General features: G+C 38.0%; 1 protein-coding gene across 1 annotated transcript; it reads right to left on the bottom strand.

Annotated features, from left to right (window-relative positions):
• Positions 1-7684: 7684 nt before the first annotated feature.
• LOC131218206 (UPF0481 protein At3g47200-like) lies at positions 7685-8821 on the bottom strand. The gene has a single exon (XM_058212887.1). The coding sequence runs from the start codon at positions 8819-8821 to the stop codon at positions 7685-7687; it is 1137 nt and encodes a 378-aa protein (XP_058068870.1).
• Positions 8822-13165: the final 4344 nt, after the last annotated feature.

The raw sequence follows: 13165 nt of genomic DNA, 5'->3' as shown, positions 1-13165 counted from the left end.
AGATCATTTTAGCTAATGGCACGGGAAAGCGCAAATTCTGGGCCGATAATCGGACTTGTTTGGTCCCATTGTTCCTTGCCACCAGCCCCATTCCGCAGGCCCTGCTCCCCCTCAAGGTAAATGCTCTCCTCGGACCCGCCGGCCCTCTCCCTCCCTCTGCTGTCTTCTCCTTCTTACCTCAGGGAGTCAATGCGTCATTTCTGCACCTCGGACAATCCTGATTCACAAATTTGGCCTTTTTCTCTGAACGAAGAGTTCTCGGTTCGCGCAGCTTGGAATATTTGCAAACGGTCCCAACCACGCAAGGCTTGGTCACGTTGGATTTGGCATTTCTGCTGGCCCCCTCAGATTTCAGTCTTTGTTTGGTGTCTCCTTTAGAAAGCCCTTCCCCTGGATGAATCAGTTCAGCAACGAGGAGTAAATTTGGCCTCCTGCTGTGACTGTAGCACAAACTCTGCAAGTCCCTGCAGATCAGTGGAAACTTTGAACCATGTCTTCGTTGAAAGTCCTACTGCGTCCGAAACGTGGGATTTTTTTGGACGTCTGTTTAATGTCAGTAGCCCCTATATTTCTTCTGTCCGAGGAATTTTGTCTGCCTGGTGGAATGCATCTCGGCCCCTTGGCATAGACTATCCCACCTCTAGAAGATTGCCCCCCGTATCATTCTCTGGCAAATCTGGAAGGTCAAGAACTTCGCAAGATATGATGGCCACCGAATCCTTGCTCTGGACATCAGGGATAAGGTGATGAGAGAGCTTGCAGCGCTTGTCTCTCTATTCCCTGCCACGCTCCATCAAGTCCCCTTCAGTTTTCCCTCGGGTGATGTTTGGATTTCTTCCATCCGCCGTAACGCAGGCCCACAGCAGCTGGTCAAATGGTAGCTCCCACCTCCGGGGTGGTACAAACTCAACGTAGATGGTTCTGCGAGAGGGAACCCGGGCCCCTCCGATGGCAGTGGTATCTGTCGTAATCACAGGGGAGAGTTCATTTTTGGTTTTACAGCAGCCTACGGCCCTGGCTCCAACATCTTTACTGAGCTGCGAGCAATCCATGACGAACTCACTCAATGTTTTCATTTGGGGCTCTACAATATTGTCTTGGAATCCGACTTAAAGCTGGTAGTCGATTTCTTAAATGGGTCAGCCCAGCCCGGATGGAAGTGGGCTTACTGGGTCTCTCGCATCAGGTGGTTCAAATTATGGAAGTTTCTATTGCGCAGTCTTGCTAAGCTTGGTAGTGGCAGTTAATCTAGTTTGTTTTTTTTTTTTCAACTCTTAGGCGGATCTCCCCTGCATCCCCGAAGGCCTTCTTTTTTTTTGGACAAGATGGGGTTGGGTAACCTGAGATTGAGATAGCTTCTTTTTGTCAGTCTATTTTCTTAGGATAGGTGGGTCGTTCTCTGTTTGTCCGCCCGAAGTCACTCTTGTATCTATTTCATATCAATGAATTGAGTATATTTTGAAAAAAAAAAAAAAGTTAAAGATTTTTTAAAATGGATCAACAGAAGCTTAGACATGGAGGGCAATGAAAAGGGAATAACCATCATTACATGCCTTCATTTCTTTCTTCAATGTAAGATTTTTCTTCCTAATTATGGAAGACCCAATTTCTCTACATACCATAGCTCCACTCAAGAATGTGTACACTATGTTAGAGTTTCGTGATCCAAACCGTTGATATCATGAAGCCCACAGTCGATTGGAAGTCTTGACTTTTGGACTAGCATGCAATAACACATGATGAACAAGGACTGAAAGATAAAGGTCAAAGATTTGCTCGTTAGAATCCTCCTTTCTGGGATATTTTCATTGGGTCTGATCCTTAAAGTGATGTCTCAAATTGGATGGACAGTCTGGAAATAAAACATATCTCATGATGGGACCCACATAAATTGGTGACGGCAACACACTAGCCAGATCGGTGGTGTGTGGTACACCAGCCAATCTGCTTACAGTCGTGCTTCTCTCATTCCCCTCTTGAATTCTTCTTCTCTTATTCCTTCCCCCTCTTGAATTCTTCTTCTCTAGCTAATTGTTCTCCCTCTCATTGTTATATCATACGTTCTTGTCGTTTAAATTTCTTGTTCTTTTTTTTTTTATCTATATCTCTAGTAAAAATCTGATAAATAAATAATTTACAGTAACAGTTTTTTCATGATGTGAGTGTGAATAAATCTCAACCTCTCCCTCTGCCTTTCATTATCTTTGTAGATGGCGGGCATATCACGTGGTGTGGGCCACCTTAGTTTTGGATCGAACAATATTTAGTCCAAACGTCCCACCACAAATGGCGCAAAAGAAGTGGATAACATGCACACATCGCAATCGGGAACGATGTCTAGCCCGTCCACCTAAATGTGCTTTTATGACTCGCCCAGGGAATCAATAACCATGAATACAACACAGATATAATGTACAATGCTCGGGCGGAAGGATTGTACCTACATTCTGACATTCAGTTTATAAAACTGGGACCCATTGATGAGCGATCCAAAGCGTTCAAAGCATGGAAATCATCATTGAAGGCTAAGTCACTAGAGTTTTCTTAGATTAAAAAATAAATAAATCCTCGCTATATAATATTTGTCTTATCACTGGTTGAATGAAAACCGTAGCCATATTTCTTTTTGAACCGTTTCTTCATTAGCCACCTATCGAGAGGTTTAGGATGTTCCAACATAGGATGTTTTTGTTTATGTATCACTGACGATGTGGCTCAAAATATCAACGGTTTGGATTTTTTAAAAATGGGACCACTTGTACGAACTGAGAATTCAAACCGTACCATACAACCTTTGCCCGAGCAAGCATTGAATGATACCCCTCCAAGATAAAACCTACCTCCACTCTCCGTACCACGTAAAGGGACCGGATTGGCTGGTGTACCACACACCAGCTATATAGCTGCTGTAGGTACGTGTCGTGCCAAGACATGCACTTACACTCCTCGAGCTCCGAGTTGTACGAACGGTTCGGATGAGATTAAAGTTATATGGGCACCACAGTCATGTATTTCTTATATCTACATATTTTATATATTTTTAGAGATCATTTTAGAGCATTATCCAAAAAATGAATCATATCCAAAGATCATTCGGACCACACCATAAATAGCAGTGGTGATAATGATTTTCACCATTAAAAAGTTTGTAGGGCCCACCATATCGTTTATTTTACATCCAATATGTTCATTAGGTCACACAAACTTAAATGAATAGGAAAAACAAATTTCATAGTGATCCAAAACTTCCATGACCCCAAAAAGGATTTCAATGGTAAACGCGTTCAATCCTCCACGTTTTTGCAGTGGGGTCTAGTTGATAGTTGTATCTATTTTATTTTTAGTCTCAAGTCTTAAGACGAGCTCTCCAACTGGATGGGACGGTTTGGATATAACACATACCTCATGATCGGACCCAAAGAAGTGGATAACATGCAAACATCGCAATCGGGAACGATGTCTAGCCCGTCCACCTAAATGTGCTTTTATGACTCACCCAGGAAATCAATAACATGAATGCAACACAGATATAATGTACAATGCTCCGGCGGAAGGATTGTTCCTACATCCTGACATTCAGTTTATAAAACTGGGACTCAATGATGAGCGATCCAAAGCGTTCAAAGCATGGAAATCATCATTGAAAGCTAAGTCACTAGAGTTTTCTTAGATTAAAAAATAAATAAGTCCTAGCTATATAATATTTGTCCTATTAATGGTTGAATAAAAACCGTTGCCATATTTCTTTTTGAACCGTTTCTTCATTAGCCACCTATTGAGAGGTTTAGGATGTTCCAACATAGGATGTTTTTGTTTATGTATCACTGACGATGTGGCTCAAAATATCAACGGTTTGGATTTTTTAAAAATGGGACCACTTGTACGAACTGAGAATTCAAACCGTACCATACAACCTTTGCCCGAGCAAGCATTGAATGATACCCCTCCAAGATAAAACCTACCTCCACTCTCCGTACCACGTAAAGGGACCGGAATACTCCACAAAACCTGTTTTACGCTTTACGTGCAAGCTCCGTGGGGTCCACTATGTTTTATATGTAAAATCAACTCCGTCCATCAGGTGATAACATTTATTTTGACCGTACTTGCAGAAGATAAAATTGATTAAAAACTCATATTGGCCACACTAACGTGAACAATGTAAAATTGTGCTCCCAAAATTGCTAAGTTCATATGGTGTGGTACACTGAGTTCTGTATCAGGCTGGCTTTTGTATCTTTCCTTCAGCCTTCGTGAGTTACACCTGATTAAAGGTTTGATGAAAGGTACACGCCATGGTGGCCTCAAACGCAAAAGTATAGTTAGCGTACCATCCCAGTTGTTAGCTATGGTAGGAACTCCTGAGCTGTGTATCCATCTGATTTTTCTTCACAAGGCCTAACGTCAACGACATAACCTGATGGACGGTGTGGATTTTACATGTACAACATGGCGGGTCCCAAAGACTTGGGTGTTTTACCAGGGCCGCGTCAAACAGGTGTTGCGTAGGATTCCACTCCCACACAAATAAAGCAATAACCTTTCAATCATCTTTTGCTCTTTTGTCCCTCTCTTTCTTTTGTTTTTTTGTCCCCCATTTCCAGGATTCCATCAGGTGGTCACAGACTCATCTCTTGCTTTTTCTAGTCACATGATACACGTGAGTTGTATGGTGTTTGTCATCTCATCGTCTCACGCACACATCATCATACACGTGGCATCGATCCAGGCCATCCAATTTTTTGTATGTATCTTTATGGTAATGGGACGCACAATTTGTACGATCCATATTAATAGTTGGCATGCGGGCTATATCTAGGATTACGGCTCGGGCCGGTTGGGTTGGGTTGGTGCTCAACCCTAACCCAATCCAACCCAAGGTTGCTATACCTCAACCCTAACCCAACCTCAGGCTGAAAATTTCCAACCCAAGTGGGCTCGGTTGAGTTGGTAGGTGGATACATGCTAATACTTTTGTTATTTCATTAGTTTATTATATTTCAACATATGTCTTATTTTTGTACCTATAATTTTATTAATTATATATGTAGTTATTTATCATAAAGAACTTCATTTTTTCTAAACAAACAAGCTAAAATATATGACTACTCCTTTAAAAGTCGTGTTGTGTAGCATGCAATCTATTTGTGAGAGGGAGATTTTACATATCTTATTAGCTCGAGTCATTGGAAATGACGTGGCCAATGAAACCCGACGGTACTGGAATTTCCTGTGCCTTCAACACAGGCAATCCGCACTCAAATATCATTTATAACTTATATATCAATGGAGTTCGAATTCGAGTTGGGTCGGGCAAACCAAGACCTCAACCCAAGCCTGGCTCAAGTTTTACTGGGTTGGTGTCTGTATAGCCCAAGCTCAAGACCGAACCCGATACATCTCGCCTAAGCCCAACCTAATGTCCGGTCGATGACGGGTTGGTTGGGTTGAACTCGCTCGACTTTTAGCCCCAGTGTGGGGTGTGTGTGCTTGTGTTCACTCCTCGAGCTCCAAGTTGGACTAACGGTTCAAAGCACATCAAAGTTCATGGCCTACAATGATATATTTATCATATCTACGCCATTAACCCATTTGGTGATATCATTTTAGTTCTTGATCCCAAAGATTAGTAATTTAAAATGCTCAAGTGGACCACAACAGAAATAGCAGTGGGACAATGATTCCCACCCTTAAAACATTCATAAGGCCCACCATTTACTTTCCATCCAATCCGTTTATAAGGTCCAATGAAGAGAAAAAAATATATCATATTGATCCAAAATTTCTGTGAACCCTAAAAGGGTTTCAATGGCAGGCGTTTAATTCTCCACCACTCTTTACAGTGTAGTCTACTTGATTTTTGAATCTATCTTATTGTTGGACTCAAGCTTTACGACAAGCTCACCAAGTAGACGGACCGCTTGGATATAACTCATATACCTCGTGATGGGATCCACAAAATTTGATGACGTTAACACAAGTTTTGTGATGACAATTGAAGCTCGTTGTAAAAAAGTTGACTATTAGCGACGATTTAAAATGCCATCATAAATAGTTGATTTTTGCGATGACTTAGAATGTCGTTGTAAAATTTTAACTTTTTGCAATGAAATTAGAATGAAACTACATTCGTCGCAAAAAGTTTAAATTGTTGTAGTGTCTTCAATGGTGTGTAGTACACCAACCAATTCGTACCGAGTGTTACGTCCACCGTACACATGTAACACGTGCACGTGAATCCAGACCATCCAACTCTTACGGCCCATTTGAACAACGTACTTAAAGATCACATTGAGTATCCTGACGTGTAACTGCGTGAGTAAGATATAGTCAGTGAGTAAAATCAGACGGTTAAGATGATCCAATCAGTATCAAGTATCATTGGGAATCATCACATGGAGTCGAATGTACTGGAATCTCTGTTGGAGTTGGGCAAAGGTGGACTTTAGATAAAGTGTAATGAAATCATCTGTACATCTCATATACAATACATGCATTCAGGTGGGCCCCATGGTTAGGGCCTCAGCATGTTGGGTGAGCCCGGGGTCACACCTATTCCGATCCCTCTGCCAAAACAAAGAAGAAAGTTTTCCACACCAACGTAGGCCATAACTCTGGGGCCCTACTATATGTATGTGTTGTATAGCTAGGCGGTCCATCTGTTTTGACAGCTTATAAAGCATGGATCCAAAAACAAAGTCAATTCAAATCTCAGGTGGACCACACCACAGGAATTGTGTGGTGATTGAATGTCTATCATTAAAAACAATTTGTTGGCCACAAAAGACTTGGACCAAGATGATCTATGTGTTTTCCCTCAGTTCACTATGTTAGGATGACAAATAAACAATAGGTGAGCCATAAGATGTAACACTCTGAATTTTTCAATATCTGAGTATTGAAAGTTCTCAAGTGTTACCATGAAATTTAATTTGGTATGTACGTGTGTACAATACCAGATGTACGGAGTGGATATACAACAAATACTTCAAGGTGGGCCCCATGGTCATGGTAATATCTAATCTACCCCCCTTTGAAAACACTCAGGCAGATCCAACGCTCTAAGTGGACCACACAATGGGAATTGAATGCCAATCAAAGGAAGGTTTTAATGGTGGGTGTTCAATGCCCATTGTATGGTCCACTCGAGCTTTGAACTGCCTTATTTTTAGGCTAATGCCCTAAAATGATCTGAAAAAATAGATGGACAGTGTGGATGAAACTCAACAGTGGGCGTTCAATCCCCACTGTTTGGTCCACCTAAGCCTTAGATCTGCCGCATTCATGGGCTCATACCATGAAGAGATAGGGAAAAACGAATGGACCGTCTAGATAAAAATCACACAGTGATTCTTACAATGATATGGACCAGTTACATTGCAACAAGCAGAATATGACCCGGACTCATGACTAAATGCAACTCTCAGTCCAAATCGCCACCTGCAACACCCAATGCATGGAATGATTTTTTTCATTGAAAAAGTAAATATTATATACAATAGAAGGATTAAAATTCCATCCAAATACGTCACAAATACGAATGCAGATACATTACAAAGAAAATCATGGAAGGAACATCTCTTCTTTCACAGTGTAACATAGAAGGAGGCTCATTTCACCATTTTTGAAAGAAATCCTTACTAGAAAAGTAAAATTATGAAATGGTCACAGGCAAAATGCATCCTTAATGTCGAGGGAATGCGGCAAAGCCCGTCTGAATGGCAGTGAAGAGGAGAAGGAGAACTGCAGCAACAAAGGAGATGGCAGTCCATGGGCTCTTGAAATAGGTGTGCAAAACTCTAGCTATTGATACCTTCACATTATAATGACGATGTGAGTATATGCGTTCCTTGACCTCGAAGTACACATAGAGATCATTCATCCCTTCAATCGGCCACTCGTTGAATAGACATGCCACCTTGTCGAGGGCGTGGTGGAGTATGTGCTTAGACAAGATCTCCTTCACGTCAACGCCATCGTTGATGAGAGTATTAAGAAAGCACATGTAGGAGGTAACACCGTAGCAGGAATGAGTGTCAGAGCACATCTCAAAGGCTGTCAAGTTCAGCAGATGAGATATGGTGGCATCGTTGATGATGATTTGTGGAAGCAATAGTTGTGGGAAGAAGAAGTCTTCCTTAAAACGGATTTCGGTCAAATATCCACTGTCGCTCTTCTCGACCACTCCCTCCAGAAGCCGAAGGAGCCTCACAGACTCTTTGGCTTCAACTTCCTTGAGTTCCATAACGGAGCCGAAGTTATGTAGCCTGTACCTGTATTTTTTGTTCGGATCTGAGGGATGAGAGCCCAGCAACATGGTCCGGAGAGCGTCAAGGAGGTGAAGCGGGTCATCATCTCTTCTTCCAGTAAACCACCAGTGAGGGATAAAGAATGATAATCCCATGGGAAGTAGGACTTCCCATTCGATGAATTTCACGATCTTTCCTTTCAATTTCTTATTAGAATCAAATCTCAAGCTCATCAAAGCATCAAGGACTAAAAATGGAAGATGGTTTTCGAGCAAGAACATGTCTCGAACAATGAGAAGAATGAGACGATTGCTTATTTCTAAGTCGATGTTTCCTCTATTCATGCCTTGGATGAAATATAAAACGAAACAACCATCCAAGAACATCATGCGTGCAAAAGCTTCATCCCTTAGTTTGGACATTATCTCAGCAGCGTAGAACTTTCTCGCCTCAGCTACCACATTCATAACCTCCTTGAAGAGATTGTCCATCACTTGAGTTGTGTCTTGCTCCAACTTTGATTTGTTGTACAAGATGAATCGCCTAGCTATTGTGATCATATGCTTCTCCATCGTCTTGAAAAGATAGTCGCTGTGGTAAATGGGAAAAAATGATGGATTTAGAGACGGTTCTGGACCGTTTCTAAAATTGCTTGGTTTAAAGAGGCTTTAGAGACGGCTGTAAACCGTCTCTAAATTTTTAAACGGCCCTTGACTGTCCTTATTATATAGTCTTAAAAATTTGAACATTGACAAATCATTTAAGATGGTCAAAAACCGTTGTTAATTGCAGATAAAAGACGGCCATTGACCGTTGGGAATAAGAGACGGTCCCTGTCTTATATGGCGGAATTTGAGACGATCAAAGACCGTCCCTATTAGAGACGATCATTAACCGTCTCTTACTGGTAATTTGAGACTGTCAAGGACCGTCTCAATTAGAGATGATCGTTGGCCATCTTTTCCTGTAATTTGGGACTGTCAAAGAGAGTCTGTATTAGGAATGGTTCTTAGTTGTCTCTGTTTGAGATTGTCAAGGACCGTCTCTATTAAAGACGGTCATTGACCGTCTCGTATTAGTAATCTGAGACTGTCATGGACCGTCTCAATTATAGACGGTCATCGACCGTCTTTTACTGGTTTTCTAAGGCTGTTAAAAATAGCCTGTATTAGGGACGGTCCTTAGCAGTCTCTATTTGAGACTGTCAAAGACCGTCTCTATTAGAGACGGTCCTTAGCCGTCTTATTGTGGTTATTTGAGACTGTCAAGGACCGTCTGCATTAGAGACGGTCCTAAACCGTCTCTAATGCTCAAGTCAAACATTAAGAATAAAAGAAATTATGAATTTCGAAAAAAAAAAGGTTAAAAAACTTAGAAAAATAACTAACAATGTTTAAGAAAAAAATTTAGATTTTGAAAAAAAATGTAATTTTATAAAAATCTAGATTTTGAAATAAAAATTAAGAACTTTTAATAATGTTGATAATTTTGAAAAAAAAAATCGATAAGAAAATGATATTTTGAAAAAGAAAATTTTAAAAATTAAACAAAATTGTAAAAAAATTGTCAAATTGCAAAAAAATATATATTTTAAAAAAGAAAACTAGATTTTGTATTTTGAAAAGAAAAATTAAAAAGTTGTATAACAAAAGTGATATTTAAAAAATGATATTTTGAAAAAGAAAATTTTAAAAATTAAACAAAATTGTAAAAAAATTGTCAAATTGCAAAAAAAAAATATATTTTAAAAAATAAAACTAGATTTTGTATTTTGAAAAGAAAAATTAAAAAGTTGTATAACAAAAGTGATATTTAAAAAATGATATTTTGAAAAAGAAAATTTTAAAAATTAAACAAAATTGTGAAAAAATTGACAAATTGTAAAAAAATATATATTTTAAAAAATAAAACTATATTTTTTATTTTTAAAAGAAAAATTAAAAAGTTATATAACAAAAATGATATTTAAAAAATGATATTTTGAAAAAGAAAATTTAAAAAATTAAACAAAATTGTGAAAAAATTTACAAATTGTAAAAAAATATATATTTTAAAAAAGAAAACTAGATTTTGTATTTTGACAAGAAAAATTAAAAAGTTATAAAACAAAAGTGATTTAAAAAATGATATTTTGAAAAAGAAAATTTAAAAAATTAAACAAAATTGTTTAAAAATTGACAAATTGTAAATAATATATATATATATATATATATATATATATATATATATATATATATATATATATATATATATATATATATATATATATATATATATATATATATATATATTAAAAAAGAAAACTAGATTTTTTATTTTGAAAATAAAAATTAAAAATTTATATAACAAGATTTCGATAAGAAAATGATATTTTTAAAAAGAAAATTAAAAAAAATAAATGAAATTGTGAAAAAATTGGCAAATTGTAAAAAAAAATATATATTTTTTAAAAAAGAAAACTAGATTTTGTATTTTGACAACAAAAATTAAAAAGTTATATAACAAAAGTGAGATAAAAAATGATATTTTGAAAAAAAAATTAAGAAATTAAACAAAATTGTGAAAAAATTGAAAAAATGTAAAAAAAATATATTTAAAAAAAAAGAAAACTAGATTTTGTATTTTGACAAGAAAAATTGAAAAACAAAAAAGGGATCTATACCAAATTGAATGGATGTGGCCTACAATACACAAGATGGGATTAGAAACATGTAAACGTGAAAAGAAAAAAGAAAAAGAAAAAGAAGAAGAAGAGTGTTAACTCGAGGTTATAAAAAATATACACGTTTAAGAAAGAGGAGTGCAAATCAAAGTTCCTCAATACCTTGGTAAAAAAGAAAATGGTCTAAATTCAACGGTAATATCAGATGGTTGAGATTATCCAATCATTGTGATATTAAAATAAGTGTTCTACCCAATAGAATAGATGTGCCCTTCAACCCAAGTGCAGACCAAAGAAGATTGAAGCATTTAGATGTTTAAAAAGAATAGTACAAGTCAATGTTCCTCAGGATAGTCAAAAAGAAAATGGTCCAAATTAATCCAACGACAATTTTAGACAGTTGACATCATCCAATCAGTGTGACCTTTGGAGAGGGTACAGGTATGCCAGGTGTTGCCAACATTTAGAATTGGTACCAAATGCATAAATTAGTATAGGCCATTCTCATGTTATCATTTTTCGACTATTAACTCGTCTCCAAAGCAATGAGATGTAAACTTGCACAACTTAGATATAGTTTAAGTTGCTTGTTAATTAAAAAGGAACTGGAATATAGTTAATTAAGCCAAATGGAATCTCAAAAAAAGAAAAAAAAAAGACGACCGACATCCATCCAATCATACCAAGTCTACCAATCAGGTGGCAGAGATTATTCCATGAAAGGCATTCCTAGCTCTCCACCCATCCACAGTCGGCCCCCACATATTTGCTCCAAGGACTCCAAAACAGTAAAACACAATACATAAGTCTCATTAGAAACCCTAGAACTTGCAGAAACATAAGACATTGACACAGACAAGTTTTTCTAAATGGAATCAAATTAATATCAGAGGTTAGTTTCCAAACACCACTAGTAGAATCGAACAATCTTTAACAAGAAAACAAAATCAAACCCTACAACCCCTAGAATTCAACATACAGCCTCATCAAAACAGCAAAATCCAAAGGTGAAAAAATCATCATAAGAGCGATTTCATGACCCACCTGAGATTATTGAGTTCTTATGATTCGAAATCACATCCTAAATATATGATGGAAAAATATATGGACGATGTCGATATACATAAAATATATCAAGGTGGGCCATACACGGTTAGAGTAACACCCATGAAGGAGTTATCTAAATAGTGAAATGGTACTATAAGGTCACCTCTTGGGAACTTCCCATGAGGTTAATCTGTGTGCGCCCCACCATGATGTATGTAGAACATCAACACCATGCATTTGATGTGTCCCATTTAAGTCCAAAAATCAGTCATATACAAAACTCAGGTGAGCCATAGCATCTAAAACTATGTGAAGACATCCCTAAAACATATAAAAGCATTCAATTGGTGGGGCCCACATGAGTTTTGGATGTGTGTGAAACTTGGGCTGACTCCTCATCCAAGTGGGACACACCTATATAATGAATGGGCTGGATCTATGAACCACATCTAGGTGGGCCCAATAAATGATTATGAATGTTTTAATGGGAGGGTAACCCTCTCAACTATAGTATGTGGTGTGGCCCACCCAAGTCATGGATTGACTTTATTTTTAAGGTCGTGGCCACCATGGAATGGTGCATCTGACTGACGGGACAAATCCAAAGTTCAAGTGGACCCACCATAGAAAAGAGTGGGATAGTGACACCCACTATTGAAACCTTCTTAGGGCCCGCCGCGATGTTTATTTGAGATCTAACCTGTTTATAAGTTAATATAGACATGAATGCAATTGAAAATTGGTCTGACCCCTCATCCAAGTGGGACACACATAATGAGTGGGTTGGATATGTGAATCACATTTAGGCAGGCCCAATATATGATTATGAATGTTCTAAGGAAACCCCTCCATTATATTATGTGGTGTGGCCCACATTTAGGTTGATGTTTGTGTTTTCCCTTCATTCATATTTTTTTTTGATATTATGAACATGTTGGATGACAAATAAACATTACTGTGGGCCCAAGGAAGGTATCAACGGTGGAAATCATTATTCCACACCGTTTTGTGTGGCATGGTCCACTTGAATTATGGATTTACCGAAAATTTGGGATCAACCCACACCGTTCATCTATTTTTCGAGATCATTTTATAGAATTATCCAAAAAATGAATCATATCCAAAGATTAAATGGACCACACCACAAATAAGGGGAACGAATTGGCTCCTCCCCTACACCATCCAATGGCTTGTGGTTGGTGCTGTG

Source organism: Magnolia sinica, chromosome 11 (assembly GCF_029962835.1).
Source record: "Magnolia sinica isolate HGM2019 chromosome 11, MsV1, whole genome shotgun sequence".
NCBI lineage: Eukaryota > Viridiplantae > Streptophyta > Magnoliopsida > Magnoliales > Magnoliaceae > Magnolia > Magnolia sinica.
Note: the sequence above shows the minus strand (reverse complement) of the source record. Positions and strands in the feature narration are given on the sequence as shown.